Here is a 23,389-nt window from a genome sequence, read left to right on the forward strand (position 1 = left end):
GTAAGGTACACATCAATAACATGTATATCACATATACCTTTGTTCACCTTGCCATCCTTCTTATCCGCCAAATACTTGGGGCAGTTCCACTTCTAGTGACCAGTCTGTTTGCAGTAGAAGCACTCAGTCTCAGGCTTAGGTCCAGACTTGGGTTTCTTCTCTTGAGCAGCAACTTGCTTGATGTTCTTCTTGAAGTTACCCTTCTTCTTCCCTTTGCCCTTTTTCTTGAAACTAGTGGTCTTATTGACCATCAACACTTGATGCTCCTTCTTGATTTCTACCTCCGCAGCCTTTAGCATTGCGAAGAGCTCGGGAATCGTCTTATCCATCCCTTGCATGTTATAGTTCATCATGAAGCTTTTGTAGCTTGGTGGCAGTGATTGAAGAATTCTGTCAATGACGCTATCATCTGGAAGATTAACTCCCAGTTAAATCAAGTGATTGCAGTACCCAGAGATCTTGAGTATATGCTCACTGATAGAACTATTTTCCTCCATATTGCAGCTGTAGAACTTATTGGAGACTTCATATCTCTCAATCCGGGCATTCTTTTGAAATATTAACTTCAACTCTTGGAACATCTCATATGCTCCATGACGTTCAAAACATCGTTGAAGTCCCGGTTCTAAGCCGTAAAGCATGGCACACTGAACTATCGAGTAGTCATCAACACGTGACTGCTAGGCATTCATAATGTCTGCAGTTGCTGGCGCAGGCGGCACACCTAGCGGTGCTTCCAGGACGTAACTCTTCTGTGCAGCAATGAGGATAATCCTCAAGTTACGGACCCAGTCCGTGTAATTGCTACCATCATCTTTCAACTTTGCTTTCTCAAGGAACGCATTAAAATTCAATGGAACAACAACACGGGCCATCTATCTACAATCAACATAGACAAGCAAGATACTATCAGGTACTAAGTTCATGATAAATTTAAGTTCAATTAATCATATTACTTAAGAACTCCCACTTAGATAGACATCCCGCTAATCCTCTAAGTAATCACGTGATCCAAATCAACTAAACCATAACCGATCATCACGTGAAATGGAGTAGCTGATACGTCTCCAACGTATCTATAATTTTTGATTGCTCCATGCTATGTTATCTACTGTTTTGGGCAATATTGGGCTTTATTATCCACTTTTATATTATTTTTGGGACTAACCTATTAACCGGAGGCCCAGCCCAGAATTGCTGTTTTTTGCCTATTTCAGTGTTTCGAAGAAAAGGAATATCAAACGGAGTCGAAACAGAATGAAATCAACTGGAGAAGTTATTTTGGGAAGGAAAGCTACCGGATGGACTTGGACCCCACGTCACGAGCCAAGGGAGGTGCTCACGAGGGTAGGGGCGCCCCCCTAGGACGCGCCCCCTGCCTCGTGGGGCCCCCGAAGCTCCATCGACGTACTTCCTGCACCCATATATACTCACATACCCTAAATCTTCCAGAACAGACAATAGATCGGGAGTTCCGCCGCCAGAAGCCTCCGTAGCCACCGAAAGCCAATCTAGACCCTTTCCGGCACCCTGCCGGAGGGGGCAATCTCTCTCCGGTGGCCATCTTCATCATCCCGGTGCTCTCCATGATGAGGAGGGAGTAGTTCTCCCTCGGGGCTGAGGGTATGTACCAGTAGCTATGTGTTTGATCTCTCTCTCTCTCTCTCTCGTGTTCTTGAGGTGATACGATCTTGATGTATCGCGAGCTTTGCTATTATATTTGGATCCTATGATGTTTCTTCCCCCCTCTACTCTCTTGAAATGAATTGAGTTTCCCCTTTGAAGTTATCTTATCGGATCGAGTCTTTAAAGATTTGAGAACACTTGATGTATGTCTTGCCGTGGATATCTGTGGTGACAATGGGATATCACGTGATTCACTTGATGTATGTTTTGGTGATCAACTTGCGGGTTCTACCCATAAACCTATGCATAGGGGTTGGCACACGTTTTCGTCGTGATTCTCCGGTAGAAACTTTGGGGCACTCTTTGAGGTCCTTTGTGTTGGTTGAATAGATGAATCTGAGATTGTGTGATGCATATCGTATAATCATATCCACGGATACTTGAGGTGACATTGGAGTATCTAGGTGACATTAGGGTTTTGGTTGATTTGTGTCTTAAGGTGTTATTCTAGTATGAACTCTAGGGTTGTTTGTGACACCTATAGGAATAGCCCAACAGATTGATTGGAAAGAATAACTTTGAGGTGGTTTCGTACCCTACCATAATCTCTTCGTTCGTTCTCCGCTATTAGTGACTTTGGAGTGACTCTTTGTTGCATGTTGACGGATATTTATGTGATCCAATTATGTTAGTATTGTTGAGGGAACTTACACTAGCGAAAGTATGAACCCTAGGCCTTGTTTCCTAGCATTGCAATACCGTTTACGCTCACTTTTATCATTAGTTACCTTGCTGTTTTTATATTTTCAGATTACAGAAATCTTTATCTACTATCCATATACCACTTGTATCACCATCTCTTTGCCGAACTAGTGCACCTATACAATTTACCATTGTATTGGGTGTGTTGGGGACACAAGAGACTCTTTGTTATTTGGTTGTAGGGTTGCTTGAGAGAGACCATCTTCATCCTACGCCTCCTACGGATTGATAAACCTTAGGTCATCCACTTGAGGGAAATTTGCTACTGTCCTACAAACCTCTGCACTTGGAGGCCCAACAACGTCTATAATAAGAAGGTTGTGTAGTAGACATCAAGCTCTTTTTTGGCGCCGTTGCCGGGGAGGTGAGTGCTTGAAGGTATATCTTTAGATCTTGAAATCGAGTGTTTTAGTTTCTTGTTTTATCACTAGTTTAGTTTATAAAAGAAAACTATAAAAAAATGGAATTGAGTTTGTCTCATACGCTTCACCTTTTTAATATCTTTCATGAGTATGATGGAAAGGATAATTGTGCTCAAGTGCTAGAAGAAGAAATGTATAAAATGTGTGGCACTATATATTTGAATGATGAGCATGATTGCAATGTTGTTAGTATGAATTCCTTGAATATCCATGATGCTAATGATATGCAAAGCCACAAGCTTGGGGAAGCTATGTTTGATGAAGATGATATTTTTTGTCCCCCAAGTTTTGATGAGCAAATTTATTATGATGAAAGCATGCCTCCTATCTATGATGATTATTGTGATGACATGTATGCTTTAAAGAATACTGATAACCATGAAACTTTTCATCTTGATCTTAATTTTCAATCACATGATAGTTATTTTGTTGAGTTTGCTCCCACTATTATTCATGAGAAGAATTTTGCTTATGAGGAGAGTAGTAAATTTTCTATGCTTGTAGATCATGAAAACAATGCTTTAGGTGCTGGTTATATTGTTGAATTCATTCATGATTCTACTGAAAATTACTATGAGGGAGGAATATATGCTTGTAGGAATTGCAATAATATCAACTTTCCTCTCTATGTGCTTAAAATTTCGAAGTTATGCTTATTTTACCTTCCTATGCAAGTCAATTCTTGTTCCCACAAGTTGTTTGATCACAAAAGCCCTATGCATAGGAAGTATGTTAGACTTAAATGCGCTAGTCATATTCTTATTGATGCTCTCTTTATGTTTCAATTCTTATCCTTTATGTGAGCATCATTGAAATCATAATGCCTAGCTAGGGGCGTTAAACGATAGCGCTTGTTGGGAGGCAACCCAATTTTATTTTTGTTCCTTGATTTTTGCTCCTGTTTAGTAATAAATAATTCATCTATCCTGTGTTTAGATTTGGTTTTATTGTTTTAATTAGTGTTTGTTCCGAGTAGAACCTTTGGGAAGACTCGGGGAAAGTCTTGTTGATCATGCTGTAAAAAATAGAAACTTTAGCGCTCACGAGAATTGTTGCCATTTTTATTTGGAGAGTGATATTTAGTTAATTATTTTTTCATATTATTAATAGATAAATTCCTCAGGTCCATCAATTTATTTGAGAATTTTATGAGTTCCAGAAGTATACGTTTGATTCAGATTACTACAGACTGTTCTGTTTTCGTCAGATTCTGTTTTTCATGTGTTGATTACTTATTTTGATGAATCTATGGCTAGTAAAAGAGTTTATAAACCATAGATAAGTTGGAATACAGTTGGTTTAACACCAATATAAATAAAGAATGAGTTCATTACAGTACCTTGAAGTGGTGATTTATTTTCTTATACTAACGGAGCTTACGAGTTTTCTGTTAAGTTTTGTGTTGTGAAGTTTTCAAGTTTTGGGTAAAGATTCGATGGACTATGGAACAAGGAGTGGTAAGATCCTAAGCTTGGGGATGCCCAAGGCACCCCAAGGTAATATTCAAGGACAACCAAGAGCCTAAGCTTGGGGAAGCCCCGGAAGGCATCCCCTCTTTCGTCTACTTCCATCAGTAACTTTACTTGGAGCTATATTTTTATTCACCACATGATATGTGTTTTGGTTGGAGCGTCAATTTATTTTGTTAGGATTTTCTTGCTGTTATTTAGAACAATGTTTTGCATCTTTTATTTCAATAAAAGTGGCATAGATAGCCTTTACTATGCCTATTTTAGAAGTCCACATGTTGCTGTTTGAAAACAGAAAGTTTACCGCTGTTGCAATAATTCCATAGAAAAGTCAGAATGTGATAAAATGTTGAAACCTTTTGCATATTAAGATCTGATAAATTTACTACAGTGGTAATTTTATTTCATAATTTTTGGAGCTAGGGAAGTATGGATGTTGCTGCATTCTTTACAGATTATCCCGTTTAGGCAGATTGCTGTTATGTTTGCATTGTTTGCATATGTTTGCTTATTTAATGATTCTATTTGAGGATAGGACTATTAAATATGCAGAGGAATTTAGTATTCAATGTCGAATAATAATTTTTAGTGATTTGCTACAGTAGAGTATGATAAGGTTTTTGCAATGGTTTATACTAACTTATCTCACGAGTCCTTGTTGAGTTTTGTGTGGATGAAGCTTTTGAGATTTAGGGAGACCGTGATATGAGAGGAATTAAGGAGACACAAAATCTCAAGCTTGGGGATTCCCAAGGCATCGCAATATAATATTTCAAGAAGTCTCAAGCATCTAAGCTTGGGGATGCCCCGGTTGGCATCCCACCTTTCTTCTTCAACAACTATCGGTTAGTTTCGGTTGATCCTAAGTTTTTGCTTCTTCACATGATGTTTGCCATTCTTAGAATGTCATTTTATTTTGCTTTGCTTGCTGTTTGAATAAAATACCAAGATCTGAAATTATTAAATGTTAGAGAATCTTCACATAGTTGCATAATTATTCGACTACTCGTTGATCTTCACTTATATCTTTCGGAGTAGTTTGTCATTTGCTCTAGTGCTTCACTTATATCTTTTAGAGCATGGTGGTAGTTTTATTTTGAAGAAATAGATGAACTCTCATGCTTCACTTAGATTATTTTGAGAGTCTTAATAGCATGGTAATTTGCTTAAATAATCCTAATATGCTAGGTATACAAGATTAGTAAAAACTTTCATATAGAGCATTGAATACTAAGAGAAGTTTGATGCTTGATGATTGTTTTGAGATATGGAGGTAATAATATCAAAGTCGTGCTAGTTGAGTAGTTGTGAATTTGAGAAATGCTTGTGTTGAAGTTTGCAAGTCCCGTAGCATGCACGTATGGTAAACATTATGTAACAAATTTGAAACATGAGGTGTTATTTGATTGTCCTCCTCATGAGTGGCGGTCGGGGACGAGCGATGGTCTTTTCCTACCAATCTATCCCCCTAGGAACATGCGCGTAGTGCCGAGGTTTTTGATGACTTGTAGACTTTTGCAATAAGTATGTGAGTTCTTTATGACTAATGTTGAGTCCATGGATTATACGCACTCTCACCCTTCCATCATTGCTAGCCTCTTCGGTACCGTGAATTGCCCTTTCTCACATTGAGAGTTGGTGCAAACTTCGCCGATGCATCCAAACCCCGTGAGACGATACACTCTATCACACATAAACCTCCTTATATCTTCCTTAAAACAGCCACCATACCTACCTATTATGGCATTTCCATAGCCATTCCGAGATATATTGCCATGCAACTTTCCATCATTCCATTCATCATGACACATTCATCATTGTCATATTGCTTAGCATGATCATATAGTTGACATAGTATTTGTGGCAAAGCCACCGTTCATAATTCTTTCATACATGTCACACTTGGTTCATTGCATATCCCGCTACACCGCCGGAGGCATTCATATAGAGTAATCCTTGTTCTAGTATCGAGTTGTAATCATTGAGTTGTAAATAAATAGAAGTGTGATGATCGTCATTATTAGAGCATTGTCCCAAGTGAGGAATAAAAAAAAGAGAAAGGCCATAAAAAAGAGAAGGCCCAAAAAGAAAGAGAAAGGCCATAAAAAGAGAAGGCCCAAAAAAATGAGAGAAAAAGAGAGAAGGGACAATGCTACTATCCTTTTACCACACTTGTGCTTCAAAGTAGCACCATGATCTTCATAGTAGAGAGTCTCTCATGTTATCACTTTCATATACTAGTGGGAAATTTTCATTATAGAACTTGGCTTGTATATTCCAACAATGGGCCTCCTCAAGTGCCCTAGGTCTTCGTGAGCAAGCAAGTTGGATGCACACCCACTTAGTTTCTTTTGTTGAGCTTTCGTACATTTATAGCTCTAGTGCATCCGTTGCATGGCAATCCCTACTCCTTGCATTAACATCAATCGGTGGGCATCTCCATAGACCATTGATTAGCCTCGTTGATGTGAGACTTTCTCCTTTTCGTCTTCTCCACATAACCCCCCTCATTATTCTATACCACCCATAATGCTATGTCCATGGCTCACGCTCATGTATTGCGTGAAAGTTTATAGGTTTGAGATTACTAAAGTATGAAATAATTGCTTGGCTTGTCATCGGGGTTGTGCATGATGAGAGTATTCTTGTGTGACGAAAATGGAGCATGACTAAACTATATGATTTTGTAGGGATGAACTTTCTTTGGCCATGTTATTTTGAGAATACATAATTGCTTAGTTAGTATGCTTAAAGTATTATCATTTTTATGTCAATATGAACTTTTGTCTTGAATCTTTCGGATCTGAATATTCCGACCACAATTAATAAGAATTACATTGAAATTATGCCAAGTAGCACTCCGCATCAAAAATTCTGTTTTTATCATTTACCTACTCGAGGGCGAGCAGGAATTAAGCTTGGGGATGCTTGATACGTCTCCAACGTATCTATAATTTTTGATTGCTCCATGCTATGTTATCTACTGTTTTGGGCAATATTGGGCTTTATTATCCACTTTTATATTATTTTTGGGACTAACCTATTAACCGGAGGCCCAGCCCAGAATTGCTGTTTTTTTTGCCTATTTCAGTGTTTCAAAGAAAAGGAATATCAAACGGAGTAGAAACGGTACGAAATCAACTAGAGAAGTTATTTTTGGAAGGAAAGCTACCGGATGGACTTGGACCCCACGTCAGGAGCCAAGGGAGGTGCTCACGAGGGTAGGGGGCGCCCCCTGCCTCATGGGGCCCCCGAAGCTCCACCGACGTACTTCCTGCACCCATATATACTCACATACCCTAAAACTTCCAGAACAGACAATAGATCGGGAGTTCCGCCGCCAGAAGCCTCTATAGCCACCGAAAGCCAATCTAGACCCGTTCCGGCACCCTGTCGGAGGGGGCAATCTCTCTCCGGTGGCCATCTTCATCATCCCGGTGCTCTCCATGACGAGGAGGGAGTAGTTCTCCCTCGGGGCTGAGGGTATGTACCAGTAGCTATGTGTTTGATCTCTCTCTCTCTCTCTCTCTCGTGTTCTTGAGGTGATACGATCTTGATGTATCGCGAGCTTTGCTATTATATTTGGATCCTATGATGTTTCATCCCCCCTCTACTCTCTTGTAATGAATTGAGTTTCCCCTTTGAAGTTATCTTATCAGATTGAGTCTTTAAAGATTTGAGAACACTTGATGTATGTCTTGCCGTGGATATCTGTGGTGACAATGGGATATCACGTGATTCACTTGATGTATGTTTTGGTGATCAACTTGCAGGTTCCGCCCATGAACCTATGCATAGGGGTTGGCACACGTTTTCATCGTGATTCTCTGGTAGAAACTTTGGGGCACTCTTTGAGGTCCTTTGTGTTGGTTGAATAGATGAATCTGAGATTGTGTGATGCATATCGTATAATCATACCCACGGATACTTGAGGTGACATTGGAGTATCTAGGTGACATTAGGGTTTTGGTTGATTTGTGTCTTAAGGTGTTATTCTAGTATGAACTCTAGGGCTGTTTGTGACACCTATAGGAATAGCCCAACGGATTGATTGGAAAGAATAAATTTAAGGTGGTTTCGTACACCGAAAGCGGAAGCATTAGCACAACGCGGTTGATGTAGTCGTACGTCTTCACGATCCGACCGATCGTAGGACTCCCTCCCTTCCTTGTTGGATTAGGAGAAGGGGGGAAAGAGGAGGGAGAGAGGAAGGAAAGGGGGGGCACCGCCCCCTCTCCTTTTCCTATTCGGACTAGAGGGGGAGGGGCGCGCGGCCCTGCCCTAGCCGACTCTCCTCTTCTCCACTAAGGCCCACTATGGCCCATTAAGCCCCCGGGGGGTTCCGGTAACCCCTTGGTACTCCGGTAAAATCCTATTTTCACCCGGAACACTTCCGATATCCAAATATAGGCTTCCAATATATCAATCTTCATGTCTCGTCCATTTCGAGACTCCTCGTCATGTACGTGATCACATCCGGGACTCCGAACAACCTTTGGTATATCAGAACTCATAAACTCATAATATAACCGTCATCGAAACTTTAAGCGTGCGGACCCTACGGGTTCGAGAACTATGTAGACATGACTGAGACACGTCTCCGGTCAATAACCAATAGCGGAACTTGGATGCTCATATTGGCCCCCACATATTCTACGAAGATCTTTATCGGTTAGACCGCATAACAACATACGTTGTTCCCTTTGTCATCGGTATGTTACTTGCCCGAGATTCGATCGTCGGTATCTCAATACCTAGTTCAATCTCGTTACCGGAAAATCTCTTTACTCATTTCGTAATACATCATCCCATAACTAACTCATTAGTTGCAATGCTTGCAAGGCTTAAGTGATGTGCATTACCGAGTGGGCCTAGAGATACCTCTCCGACAATCGGAGTGACAAATCCTAATCTCGAAATACGCCAACTCAACAAGTACCTTCGGAGACACCTGTAGAGCACCTTTATAATCACCCAGTTACGTTGTGACGTTTGGTAGCACACAAAGTGTTCCTCTAGTAAACGGGAGTTGCATAATCGCATAGTCATAGGAACATGTATAAGTCATGAAGAAAGCAATAGCAACATACTAAACGATCGAGTGCTAAGCTAACGGAATGGGTCAAGTCAATCACATCATTCTCCTAATGATGTGATCCCGTTAATCAAATGACAACTCATGTGTATGGCTAGGAAACATAACCATCTTTGATCAACGAGCTAGTCAAGTAGAGGCATACTAGTGACACTCTGTTTGTCTATGTATTCACACAAGTATTATGTTTCCGGTTAATACAATTCTAGCATGAATAATAAACATTTATCATGATATAAGGAAATAAATAATAACTTTATTATTGCCTCTACGGCATATTTCCTTCACCCCTATGCTTCACCGACGAAGTAATGGAACAACAGTTCCCAGAAGGGTTCAAACCCGCCAACATTGAATCATACAATGGTACGACAGATCCCGCAGTATGGATCGAAGACTTTCTTCTCCATATCCACATGGCATGTGGTGATGATCTCCATGCCATCAAATACCTCCCACTCAAATTAAAGGGACCAGCTCGGCACTGGCTAAACAGCCTCCCAGAGAACTCTATCGGCAGCTGGGAAGACTTGGAGGATGCCTTTAGAGACAACTTACAAGGGACCTATGCCCGGCCTCCAGACGTCGATGACCTTAGTCACATAGTCCAGCAACCCGGAGAGTCAGCCCAGAAACTCTGGACTAGGTTCTTAATTAAAAAGAACCAAATTGTGGATTGTCCAGACGCCGAAGCCCTCGCGGCCTTTAAACACATCATCCGAGATGAGTGGCTCACCCGACACCTCGGCCAAGAAAAGCCGAAGTCCATGGCAGCCCTCACCGCACTCATGACCCACTTTTGCACGGGAGAAGATAGCTAGTTGGCTCGTATAGAAGCAATAGCACCAGCGACCCCGGCACGTCCGAAGCCAGAGACGGCAACGACAAGCCACGACGCAACAAGCACAAGCGTCAAAGCAACAACCAAGATACCGAGGACATGACGGTCAAGGACGGATTCAGTGGCTCTAAACCCGGTTAGCGTAAGAGGCCATTTAAAGGAAATAGAGATGGTCCATCTAGTCTGGACAGAATACTCGATCGGCCTTGCCAGATTCATGGCACCCCCGATAAGCCTGCCAATCATACCAACAGAAATTGTTGGGTCTTTAAACAGGCCGGCAAGCTCAACGCCGAACACAAGGGGAAAGGGCCGCCCAAGAAGGACGAGGATGAAGAGCCTCGCCTATAGAACACAGGGGGATAGAAGATATTTCCCCCCGAGGTCAAAACAGTGAACATGATCTACGTCACTCATATCCCCAAGCGGGAGCGCAAGCGCGCGTTAAGGGACGTCTATGCTTTAGAGCCAGTCGCCCCGAAATTTAATCCATGGTCAGCCTGCCCGATCACTTTCGATCGTAGAGACCATCCAACCAGTATCTGTCATGGGGGTTCGGCTGCATTGGTCCTCGATCCAAATATTGATGGATTCCACCTCACACGAGTCCTTATGGACGGCGGTAGCAGTCTCAATCTGCTTTATCAGGACACCGTCCGTAAAATGGGCATTGATCCATCAAGAATCAAGCCCACTAAAACCACCTTTAAAGGGGTAATACCCGGCGTAGAGGCCTGTTGCACAGGATCCATAACGCTGAAAGTCGTATTTGGCTCACCGGATAACTTCCGAAGCGAAGACCTGATCTTCAACATCGTCCCGTTCCACAGTGTCTATCACGCACTACTCGGACAAACCGCTTCCGCCCGTTTCAATGCAGTCCCGCACTATGCTTATCTCAAGCTTAAGATGCCTGGACCACGTGGCGTTATAACAATCAATGGAAACATGGAACGCTCCCTCCGTACAGAGGAGCATACCGCGGCCCTCGCGAACGAGGTGCAGGGTTGCCTCGCTAAGCCGAAAACTACACCGGCAGTCAAGCCCCCGGATACTATTAAACGAGTCCGGTCTACCATGCAGAATGACAGTCCGGCTCATCTAGAGCTGGATTAGCAATTCGGCCTCCGCCAAAACCCCAGCCTGACAGCGGCATACGTACCGCGCGTACATAACTACGCGTTAAAAATACCATGGGCAAGGACGGGGGCATGCTAAACATAGGGTCCACGATACGGCTTGACCCTATCCGGACCTACATATTGCTCCACCTTCTTCTTCTTCTTCTTCTTCTTGTTGTTGTTTTTATTTTTTCCAGTTCTTTACAACTCACATCGATTTCTGGAGCTAACACGGGCCTCCTTCTGGGCCCCTTATGCATAATTAATTGTCGATCCTCTCAAAGGATCCTAAACCAAGGTGAAAAGCGGCGTAGACGTGCGGTAGAATGTCCAAAGGATCTTCTAGATCATCTTTTCAAATTTTGGACCTGTATACAGCTTTCCTTTGTCTCGGCATGTAAAATAGCCGTGATGCTTATTGCATCTTCTGTAAAAATATGTTTTGATGTATCAATCATATTGTAATGGAAACAGTTTCGCCCAGCCTTGTTTGGTATTGGCCTACTTTTTCTGTTTTCCCACATTACGTTCAAATCGGCATATACACGTTGGTACGACTTAAATCGCCAAGGGCTCTATTCAAGGCATATACATATCTTCAACAATAGAAAGTCCGAACACTCTCAAAGTACAGTTCGACGTCCTGAATACTGCATTATATGCATCGGCTCCGAATCACGTCTTTGGTCAATAGTTGGGTTGCCCGACTCCTGTGCTTGCTACCTTGCGTTCCATTTTTGGCTAAGGTAGTAAAGGGAGAACTACTGCGATTGTGTTTCCGGCTGGCCCGGTCAAGCACCTCAGTAGAGAAAGCCGAAAACTGACTGTCGTGATGTGGCGAGAGCTGGTCATCAACTCGGCGACTTATTAAAATCTTTAGCAATTTCTTCTGTATTACACGAAGGGCTGACCTTTTATTAGTCACGCGTTTTAAGGCACCTAAGTTTGATAGCTGCATACGCACCAGGGGCTATCTTACAACCCCATCTATTAAACTCCTATGGCTAAGTGAGAGTGGTAAAGCCACATAGTCCGATTGCCTCGTTCACATCACTGACACCTCCTTTACGGACCAAGATGTTGGATGAAGTGTGGCTACATGCTACCCCGAACACCCTCGCAGTATCTATGTGGGGGCTGAAGCTGATGACTGGCAAACTCTCAAAGATAAAAACAGCTGCACAGGAGAAACAACAATTTAAATATATTATAAAGCTCTGGTTTATACAAACATCTAGGCATTGAGACACATTCATTAAAACAAGATGTCCTTTGAACACTGGCCCTCTATTAAACGGGCGCCTTCCAGGACGTCTTCGAAATAGCGCTCGGGCGTACGATGGATCTTGTCTCCGGGCGGCCCTTCGATGGCCACGCTGGCGGCCTTCATCTTAGCCCAGTGCATCTTGACATGGGCAAAGGCCAGCCGCACACCTTTTATGCATGACAACCGCTTAACTGCATCAATTTAGGGCAGGGCGTCAATAAGTCACCGTACCAGGCCAAAATAGCTGCCTGGAACGGGTTCGGTTGGCCACAGCCGGACTATGATGTCCATCATAGCTGAGCCGGACATCCTATGCAGCTCGGCCCACTTCACCATTTGGGCATTCAACAGTGCGGGGTGCTCCCGTGTTACGAATTGGCTCCAGAATTGCTTCTCCGTCGCATGCCCCTCTTGGCCTTGGAAGAGCCGCGCGGCGTCAGTAGCGCTCTCCGGAAGATCCCCAAAGATATCTAGGGCACCCCGCAGTTACGTAAGTAAAACATACGACTCATTGCAGAATCTACTCTGTAGAAGAAAGGGCTTACCGGCCGCTATTTGTCCGGCTTGCTTAATCTCCTCACGCGCCGCTTGGGATTCGGCCCGTGCCTCCTCGGCATCTTTAAGGGCCTCGGCAAGGTCGGTCTCCTGAGCTTTGCTCTTCTCTTCCAGGGACTTGTACTTGTCAGCGGCGTCTTTGAGCGCTTTCTCTACTTCGGCCACCCGCTCCTCGTACTGGGAGCGGATAGCCTGTTCGGCCTTCAAGTCCTCGGCCGCTTTGTCAGCGGCCGCGTTGTTCACCCTTGCCTGCTCCTAGGCCTGGGTAAGTTCACCCCTAAGGGCCTCAACTGTAGCTGCACTACCTGCAATTACGCACATAGCAATGCATGAGCTTTAACTCCAAAGGTACGGGCCCGAACGAAACATTTTAATAACATACTCTGCGCCTCGTCAAAACCCTTATTGATGAGGACGAGATCCTCATCAGGCAGTCCCAGCTGACGCTTGAGTTCGGATACCTCAGCGGCCTGGGCGGTTACCGCTAATAGTGAAGCCTACATTTCAACATATGAAAGTACATTAGCTCCTGCAAAGTGATTGATCCTCTGTCTGCCTCCTTTTGATTAACAAAAGGGACGAACAAAGTCTCAGGGGCTACTATCTATATACATGCATCTTTTCATAAGAAAAGTAGTCAGGAATATTACATTGCATACCTCGAAGCCTGTTAGCAGGCTAGCAAAGGCTTCTTTCAGTCCGTTCTTGGCTGACTGAACCTTTTCAACCACCACACCCATCAGGGTGCGGTGCTCCTCCATGATGGAAGCTAGTTGTAATGCCTCCATCAGTGTATATTCGGCGCCTCTGGACTAGCGGAGGTCGCCGCGGGAGTTGACACTCCCTCCTCCCGCAAGGAGGGTTGCTTATTCGGCTCCGGAGCCATTTGGGTTTCCGGAGTAATATTCGGCTGATGATCGGACTGGTCTAGACCCCCGCCGTCAGCCCTCAAGGGGATTGTTACCCCCATGTTTTTGGCGACCGAAGTGTCACCTTCTGGCGCCGTTTTTGTGGCTCCCGTACCGTCCCGTGCCCCGGAAAGGCCCTTCGGGACAACACCTCGGTGTAGTCCTTGGCAAGAGGCAGAGAGGCTCGCGAAAGTGACTCTCTCTCCATCATTCTTGGATCCAAGGAGTTCCCCTCCGATGATTGTTGGGGAAGATCACGGGTCGGCCTGCGCCATTCAAAACGTCAATACCATACTCATCAAAACCGGACTTATGTGCGGCATCTTCTGATACTCACGATTCGGCAAGGGGCTTCGGCCTGGGGCGCCACTTGGGACGGCTTCGGCGTCTGAATCCGAGCCATCTGGGAGGTATAATTTCCCCCTTTTAGACACCCCCGCCTCAGGGTCTTCAGAGGCCGCCCTCTTCATCTTCCTCCTCTTCGGGGAAGGATTGCTTTCCTCCTCCTCCTCCTCCTCATCTCCATCTTCATCGGAGTAGTGAGTGTTGGTCTCTCTGGACACCACGTCCGGAGTATCTTTGCGGTAGGGGCCATCTTTGGCTCCCTTGTTCTTCTTCTGGACCTTTTTCTCCGGCGCTTGATAGGGCGCCGGGACCAGCATCTTCATTAAAAGAGGATTTGCTGGGTTTTCGGGCAATGGAGCTGGACACCTGATTCGCTCCACCTTCTTCGTCCAGCCCTGTGTTATAAGATGGAAATTCCCAGTCCGTCCCTCTTTTGGTTAATTGTCTGTGTTATGAAAAATAGCACTTACTAGGGAGACTGGATGATTGTAGTCGAGGCCGATGTCTTCGAACGCCTCCGACCATGACTTTTGAGTCTTGAAAAGTAGTTTCCAGATCGCTTTATGCGTTGTGCCAAAGAATCGCGTCAGGATCCGTGGCCCTTTTGGATTGAACTCCAACATGCGGAGAGGCCGGCGTTGACAGGGAAGAGACTGGCGAATGAGCATCACCTGAATCACATCTGTGAGGCTGGTGTTTTTCTCTATGATATTCTTAATGCGCTTCTTCAGTGTCAACACCTCGTCAGATGATCCCCAATCCAGACCCTTGTTGGTCCAAGATGCAAGCCGTAGCGGGGGTCCGGATCTGAACGCAGGGGTGGCTGCCCATTTGGTGCCGCGGGGTTCGGTAATGTAAAACCACTCATGCTGCCATATCTAGATAGTATCCACAAAGGCCCCTTTTGGCCAGATAACTTTGGGAAGTTTGCTTATCATGGCGCTGCCGCAGTCTGCGTGTCGCCTGTCGACCACCTTCGGCTTCACATTGAAAATTTTGAGCCATAAGCCGAAATGTGGAGGGACGCGGAGGAATGCCTCGCACATGACGATAAACGCCGAGATGTGGAGAAAAGAATTCAGGGCCAGATCATGAAAGTCTAGCCCATAACAAAACATGAGGCCTCAGACAAAGGGGTATAGGGGAAACCCTAGTCCGCAGAGAAAGTGAGGGAGGAATACGACCCTCTCATCAGGTTTAGGAGTGGGGATAACTTGCTCTTTGGCGGGAAGTCTATGCCTAGTCTCCGCTGTCAGATACCTCGCTTCCCGAAGCTCTTTGATGTCCTTCTCTGTCATGGAGGAGGCCATCCACTTTCCTTGCGAGCCGGATCCGGACATGATCGAAGTACTTGGCGGCGAGGGGAGAGCTTGGAACTTGGGCGCTGGAGCTTGAGGACGGATGGGCTGAGGAGGTGGAAGGCGTGGGGTAAAAAGGTGGATTCTTATCTTCTTATAAAGGGAGTGAATGTCGAGCGTCCCCCCACGAGCCTTAAAGCTCGCCTATCCCCAAGGCTTCGTGTAAACGACATGGTTGGGTTACCCAAAACTGTATTGATGAGAATTCCGCAATAAGGGGACACGATCTCTGCTTCGACAGGACGTGTCAATAAAAATTGCGTCTCGAAACGCGAAGTGGGAGGCTAAAAAATGGTTCGAAATAATAATAAGGCCGAAACACAACGCCTCGCCGGAAAAGCTGTCAGAAAACATGACCTATTTTTTCAAGTATTTTTCCCTTGTGGTTCAGGGTTGTAACTATTATACAGAGCCGAATATAGTTCTTTTGGTCTACTACTCTGAAGTGTTCGGAGGAGTAACCCGCCTTGCAATGCCAAAGACAATCTGCGCGCCGGACACATCGTCATTGAAGCCTGGTTCAGGGGCTACTGAGGGAGTCCTGGATTAGGGGGTCCCCGGGCGTCCGGGCTATGTGACATGGGCCGGACTGGTGGGCCGTGAAGATACAAGATAGAAGACTTCTCCCCGTGTCCAGATGGGACTCTCCTTGGCGTGGAAGGCAAGCTTAGTGTTCGGATATGAAGATTCCTTTCTCTGTAAACCGACTATGTACAACCCTAGGTCCCTCCGGTGTCTATATAAACCGGAGGGTTTAGTCCGTAGAGGCAACCATAATCATACATGCTAGACATCTAGGGTTTAGCCATTACGATCTCGAGGTAGATCAACTCTTGTAACCCCTATACTCATCAAAGTCAATCAAGCAGAACGTAAGGTTTTACCTCCATCAAGAGGGCCCAAATCTGGGTAAACATCGTGTCCCCTGCCTCCTGTTACCTTCGATCCTTAGACGCATAGTTCAAGACCCCCTACCCAAGATCGGCCGGTTTTGACACCGACAATGGACTCCAGCCCTTTCCGGCGAGAGGGCTTCGTTTGAGATGTTTATTCGATTTTCGTTAGGGTTTGTGTCCTCCCCAGGAAGACGAGATGGGGCGGCTCCCAGAACATGAAATATGATTCTCCCCACCTAGGCCTCGCCCCATTGGCGCGTCTAGCATCATCGAAGGGCATGTGGAGGCTGACGTATGTGGTCGGTGGTTGTCTTTGGTGGATACGTTCGAAACCGGGCTTCGTTCGTCTACCTTCATGTATTTCTATGGTTGAATTCTTCTGATGTACATTTCTCTTCATCGGGGACGGTTGCTGTTCTGCTGCACTGGCCCATGAGGCCTTAGCACGACGACTTCTCGGTTGTCTACTGCAACAAGTTTTGTCTGGCTCCAGTGAGGGAGGGACGATCACGGCGGCGCGCTATTGGCTTACTTCAGTGCTTGTAGTCGTTGCTAGATGGGCCACGGATCTAGATGTAATTTTATTTCTGATGTTTGTTGTATCGTCATGACTGAATACAAATAGATCAAAAGTTTTTCCTTTAGAAAAAGGATATACCCTGCATAAAAATGCATCCAAGGAGGTGTTTGGTTACCGAGATTGTAACGTAATCTGATTACAATGGGATCAGTTACCGCCCAATCGTGTTTGTTTCGCCACGGCTGTAATCAAATACAGTGTAATCAGGTCCCATTGCTATACAAAACTGATTACGCCCCAAATCGGCTGTATCGGGACCCCGTCTTCTGTTCCCGCAGCCGCACAAGCCGCTTAAAGAGCGCGCGAGAAAAAGAGCAGCGGGAACCACAGCTCGCCAGCCGTCGGCATGCTTCGCCGGCGTCCGTCGCAGCACGAGATCCAAGCAGTTAGCGGCACGCATGCTTTGGGTCAGACGGCGGCCGACGGCGAGGTCGCAGCAGCTGGCGGCACGGGAGGAGCAAGCGGCTGAAAGGGAGGAGCATAGCTCGCGAGCGACGGCGGCAGTCTTGAGTCGGGGAGACAGACGCGCTGGGGAAGAAGAGAAGCGACATTATCCAATTACGTTACCTAGGCCAACCAAACAGATTGAGAAATAACTCGTTACACCTCCTAAAACACCGTGATCTGATTGCGTTACCATTTACGTTACCATTTTTGTTGCCAAACACCTCACAAATTTCACCCGATGACCCCGAGACCATGACTGTAAAAAGGCCCACCCGATTACCTCACCACATCTATAGCTGGCCAAATGGTCTGTTTTTTTCGGGCCGGCCCGTGAGCACGCCGGCACGGCCCACCTTGGGCCAGGCACGGCACCCACCACCCACCACCACACGCTGTTCCCCAAAACCCTCCTCCCTCGTCCGGTCAGCCCTTAACCCGGTTGCCTCCTTTTACCAAACTAGTGAAAGCACCCCACGGCCGACCCAACCGCGGTTAAGCCCGTCCCTTCCCAAAGGAGCATGTGGTGTGGTTGCCGGTCAGAGCCAGTGCCCCACTGCCGCTTCTGCATAGGCAGAGCTCACCCGCTCGGCGTCCGTTCTCCTTCCCATTAGTGGCAACCCACGGCCGCTCGCTTGCTTGCTTGGTCCCAACTCCCAAGCCGTTCGAGGGAACGAAGGTACGATCAAAAGCGGCGACCATGGTCACCATGGCGGCGACCAAGAAGCAGCCCTGGCGTGGCGCCGCCCCGCTCTCCACTGCCTCCTCCTCCTCGGCGCCCTCCTGGCCCTGGGGCTCCCGCATTGCGCCGTCCCGCATGCGGACGCACGGGACGACGAAGAAGAAGAGGGGCTGGGGCGGGAGTGGGAGCGGGAGCGGCGACGCCGTGGTTGTCCCGGCGAGGAGGTCGTCCGTCTACAAGGGCGTGACCAGGTGAGCCTGGAGCTCTTTCTTCCCTTCCTGCTTGCCTCCGACGCGCCGTCCTCCGTGGTCGGTCTCCTATTTGATTGATCTCCGAGGGGTGTTCGTCCGTTGATGCAGGCACAGCATCTCAGGGAGGTACGAGGCGCACCTGTGGGACAGGCATTGCCGGAGCACGGCCCAGGGCAGGAGAGGCAAACAGGGTGAGACAAACTGTCTCTGTTTTCTCTGATTTAGCCTTGATCACTCTCTAGTCTTCTCTTATCTTTCATGTGCTGACATTCTTCTTCTCTAACTACTCTGTTTGCAATCGATCTTCTATTCGTCTGCCTCGACATTGGCGAACGGCGATACGCATCCATGCCTCGCCTCCATTAGGGCCTGTTTGGTTTCAATAAGTCACCCGACTTATAAGTCAGGTGACTTAAAACTAGTGACTTATAAGTCATGCCTGTTTGGTTGTCACCTGACTTATAAGTCACCTGACACATCTTTCCACACCAATCAACATCATGCAGGTGGTGGGACCCACGCAAAAGGGGGTGACTTATAAGTTTTAAGTTGGGGTGGAGCAACTTATGACTTATAAGTTGGGGTGACTTATAAGTCGGGTCTGTTTGGCAAAATAAGTCACTTTTTTCACTTTTTGACTTATAAGTTGGTGACTTATTTGGAACCAAACAGGCCCTTAGTTTATCTGGGTGAGCTCAAGATCCCCTCGCTTCTTGGAAAAGCCCGCGTACTTTCCAACGCCCATGATTCACAAATTATTCTGCATGCTTCCAAAGGCCGGATTGCATTGCCCACGGTGGCCTTCCTCTGACTAATTTTCGAATTTCGAATTCCGCAACCACCTTCTTCCTTCTTCGAGGGGAAAGTGGGATAGTAGTAAAAGGAAAGGAAAAGCAGCAGCGCTTTGGTAAAGTGGAAAGCTCGTTTTATATCTTTGTCCCCATGAACGCGTCCAAAACAAATGCTTAAAAGCATCAGGCACTGTGGCACCACTTCCAAACTCTCCGCCAATGCTTTGCCAAAGCTGGAGTTGATCCCAACCTGAGCCCCTTGCACCACGATTTGCTACAACAATGGTGGATGCATGCGCGCAAGCAGGCTAGCTTTGAGGATAAGAAGGGCTTCGACGCGTTTGTCATGCTGATCTGCCGGACGCTATGGAAGCAAAGGAATGCTAGGGTGTTTCAATCAGGTGCTATCTGTGATGAGCGCGCGACGGTGAACCTAATCTTTCAAGAACTACACCTCTGGAAGTTAGCGGGAGTGATAGGAGTCCAATGTTTTTGCGAGTAGTCCGCCTAGGATAAGGGAGTGGTCGGGTGGGATCGTCGGTTTGTGATGATCTACCATACAATCTCTTGTAAATATTTGTTCTCTCTTCTATAAAGCTAAGGTACGCTGTTGGCGTACTCTTTAAAAAAAAGTATACATGGGTTAAGATCATCCTTAATCCTGTGTTTCCCGGCAGGATGTTACAAGACAGAGGAGGAAGCAGCTCGCACCCATGATCTCGCGGCGCTCAAGTGCTGGGGTTCAGATTGCGGGCTCCTCAACTTCCCAGTAAGTTCAGAGATACTATCTGTCTCAGTGCTACTGCTACTGTTACTACTTCTCCGATTACTGATTTTATTCAGAGTGGAACTTGATAATAAGGCTGTGATAAATGCAGGTGGACACGTACAGGCAGGAGCGCGAGAGGATGCAGCGGATGACACGGGAGGAGTACCTGGCGAGGCTGAGGCGCAACAGCAGTGGCTTCACAAGAGGCGTCTCCAAGTACAGGGGAGTTACAAGGTGTGTGTCTGCATCCTCTGACAGTCAGATTAGCAGCTGCATTTGCGGTGAAGTTTCAGGACAGAGCGTGCATTTTGACTGCATTGTTAGTAGTAAGCACTTCCAGTGATCTTACTCACTTATGACAACAAGTCAACAACTTATTGGCACCGCACGCATCACGCGAACGGCCGGTGGGAGGCGAGGATCGGTCACTCTGCCGACACGCAGTACTCCTACTTGGGAATTTTCGGTGTGTCCCTGAACTGGCAGTATACCTACATTACTGTACTACTAGCACTACATTTCTCTGATTTGTGCCTGTATCCTCTAACACAGCTTTCTGAAAGGTGTCTTGTGCTTTGGCATTTTCCCTCCAGATACCCAGGAGGAGGCGGCCAGGGCCTACGACCTCGCCGCGATACGAATCCGCGGCCCCGGCGCCGTCACCAACTTCGACGCCGACTGCTACGTGGACATCCCGCAGCCGCTCCCCTGCAAGCCCGAGCCGGACCCGGAGCCGGCCGCGGCCCGTCCATGCCCGCCGGCGCCACTGCCGCCGCCCAAGATCGAGCCCAAGGACGAGCCGGAGAACCACTTCGAGTTCGAGCGCGAGCCGCCGCCCGCCCCGGCGCTCCGCGACGACGCCGACCACGTGGACCGCGCCATCGCCGAGGTCCTGCAGGCGCTCTGCGTGGACCGCGCCGACTTCGAGGCCAGGTACCCGCCCCGCCGCGCGCGCGTCGCCGCCCCCGCCGGCGCAGGGTGGCCAACGCCGTCGGGCTCGGACGACCTGCCGGTGCCGGGCGACGCGGGCTTCTTCGAGGACGACATCGAGAGCGTGCTCTTCGACGCGCCCGGCGACGCCGAAGTCCCGCGCGCCGCCACCGCCACGATCAGCTCGCTGGCGTCTGGCCGCTGGTGGTGACGGACGTCGGCGTGCCCCATGTTGGTGGTGCCGGTGCGTTGCACGTTCCGGCTGTGTAAGTACATGCCCATGGCTCGGGCTTGTAGTAGGCACTGGTGGTAACTCGTAAGGTCTGGTAAGCTTCTTTTGGGGTTGTACATATCTCTGGCCAAGGAGCATGCAAAGCGGTTGATTTTGGCCAAGGAGTATTAAGTGGAAGTGACGTCGTACGTGACGGTTTGTGCGTGCATCACCATAAGTTCACAACACTGCGAAAATTGCTTTTGGAGGCCTCCACTCACATTTTTCAAAATTCATATTTCTATGTTTCAAAAAAATATAAAAAAACACACATATACATAGAGGTATATATGGCCCAGTTCTTTTGAGCAGATTATGGAGAATCTTGGTCTCGAAAATCCCGAGCGAAAAGAACTCGATTGAACTTCCAAAATCTCAACCGGATTCTCCAGAATCCTAGTGTAATCCCAAAATCTCAAAATACTTGGTTTCTCCACAATCTCAGGATTCTGGCAAGTCCCACCAAAGAAAACGTTTGGGTTTAATAGAGTAACCCTATTGCAGCTGGTTATTACGGCCAAACTGCCACCGAGCCAGCCATGGTCGATACACAGAGAACGAGCCCCTATCGATGCTTGTTCGCATCGCTTACCTCCTCGCTTACCTCAAGCAGGGCCACTTGCTAGGGTTCCAGCACCGCCGCCGGCCCCGCCTCGCCGCCCCTGACCTCGCTGCCGCCGTCCCGGTACTCGCCGCCGCTGGATTGGTCCTCGCCGCCGCCGGTACCCACTCCCGCCGCAACCCAGCCGTCCTCCGCGGCCCTCTGCCCTCTGCCGTAGCAGGGACAACAGGAAGGCGCCGTCGCGCCCCTCTGCACCGGCTGCCCACGGCGCCTCTGTCCCGCAGCCACAGCCGAAGTGCCCATCTGCAGCTGGACGGCGACCACTCCTTTGCTTCGAGGCAAAAACTGCCGGCTGTCTCCCATGCAGCCACCATATGCCATCCTATCTCTCTGAACTCTCTGTTCTTCTTCTTTTAGCTAAATTGGATAGATTGACAAATTTGTTGCAAAGATGGATGAATGGATGTATCAATTTGATAAATGGATGTTGCTAGATAGATTTTTGAAAGTGCGTTATATCGACTAGAGGGGGGGTGAACAGGCGATTTTTATGAAAGTCTTCAAAACATGGAAGTTTCGAAGACAAACGATAGAAATAAACCTATTACCATGCAGCGGAAGTTAGACTACACTAGGTAAACCATAGTCATGTATTCAATGAAGTGAAAGCACAATGACTAATAGCAGCTAGGTAGTAAGGATCAGGCAGGAAGATATTAAGAAGCCAAACAGATCACACAGTCACTCAGTGAAGACAAAAGATAGTGCAAACATACAATGGCTTCACACAGAGTAACAGTAAGTAAAGAAAAGGGAAGGATGAAACCAGTGACTCGTTGAAGACAATGATTTGTTGGACCAGTTCCAGTTGCTGTGACAACTGTACGTCTGGTTAGGGCGGCTAGGTATTTAAACCAAAGGACATACAGTCCCGGACACCCAGTCCTGAACACGCAGCTCAGGACACCCAGTCCTCACCGTATTCCCCTTGAGCTAAGGTCACACAGACCTCGCCCAATCACTCTGGTAAGTCTTCAAGGTAGACTCCCAAACCTTCACAGACTTCGTTCACTGGCAATTCACAATGTCTCTTGGATGCTCAGAACGCGACGCCTAACCGGCTGGAGGATGCACAGTCCTCAAGTGTAATAAGTCTTCAGATCACTCAGACAAGAAGACTTAAGTGATGCCTAATTCTCTTTGGCTCTGGGTGGTTAGGGCTTTATCCTCGCAAGGAATTCTCTCTCAAAGGCTTCGAGGTGGGTTGCTCTCAAACGACAAAAGCCGTACTCTGAATCTGAGCAGCCAACCATTTATGGTTGTAGGGGGTGGGCTATTTATAGCCACTAGGCAACCCGACCTGATTTGTCCGAAATGACCCTGGGTCACTAAGGAACTGACACGTGTTCCAACGGTCAGATTTCAAACTCACACGACAACTTTA

The 23,389-nt window shown here is 47.0% G+C and overlaps 1 protein-coding gene across 1 annotated transcript; it reads left to right on the top strand.

Moving 5' to 3' along the window:
* Positions 1–18,389: 18,389 nt before the first annotated feature.
* On the top strand, positions 18,390–21,361 carry LOC125546976 (AP2-like ethylene-responsive transcription factor At1g79700). Its single transcript, XM_048711046.1, has 7 exons — positions 18,390–18,622; positions 18,731–18,813; positions 19,303–19,311; positions 20,091–20,182; positions 20,292–20,420; positions 20,549–20,648; positions 20,776–21,361. The coding sequence occupies exons 1-7, from the start codon at positions 18,390–18,392 to the stop codon at positions 21,321–21,323; spliced, it is 1,194 nt and encodes a 397-aa protein (XP_048567003.1). The 3' UTR covers positions 21,324–21,361.
* Positions 21,362–23,389: the final 2,028 nt, after the last annotated feature.

This window comes from Triticum urartu, chromosome 3 (genome assembly GCF_003073215.2).
Source record: "Triticum urartu cultivar G1812 chromosome 3, Tu2.1, whole genome shotgun sequence".
In the NCBI taxonomy this organism is placed as follows: domain Eukaryota; kingdom Viridiplantae; phylum Streptophyta; class Magnoliopsida; order Poales; family Poaceae; genus Triticum; species Triticum urartu.

Bases quoted from the DNA above. Each gene is read 5' to 3' on its own strand.
- LOC125546976 (XM_048711046.1), top strand. From the start codon at position 18,390: ATGGTCACCATGGCGGCGACCAAGAAGCAGCCCTGGCGTGGCGCCGCC. The intron at 20,183-20,291 runs GTAAGTTCAGAG...TGATAAATGCAG, and splicing joins GCGGGCTCCTCAACTTCCCA to GTGGACACGTACAGGCAGGA. The intron at 20,649-20,775 runs GTGTGTCCCTGA...TTTTCCCTCCAG, and splicing joins CTCCTACTTGGGAATTTTCG to ATACCCAGGAGGAGGCGGCC.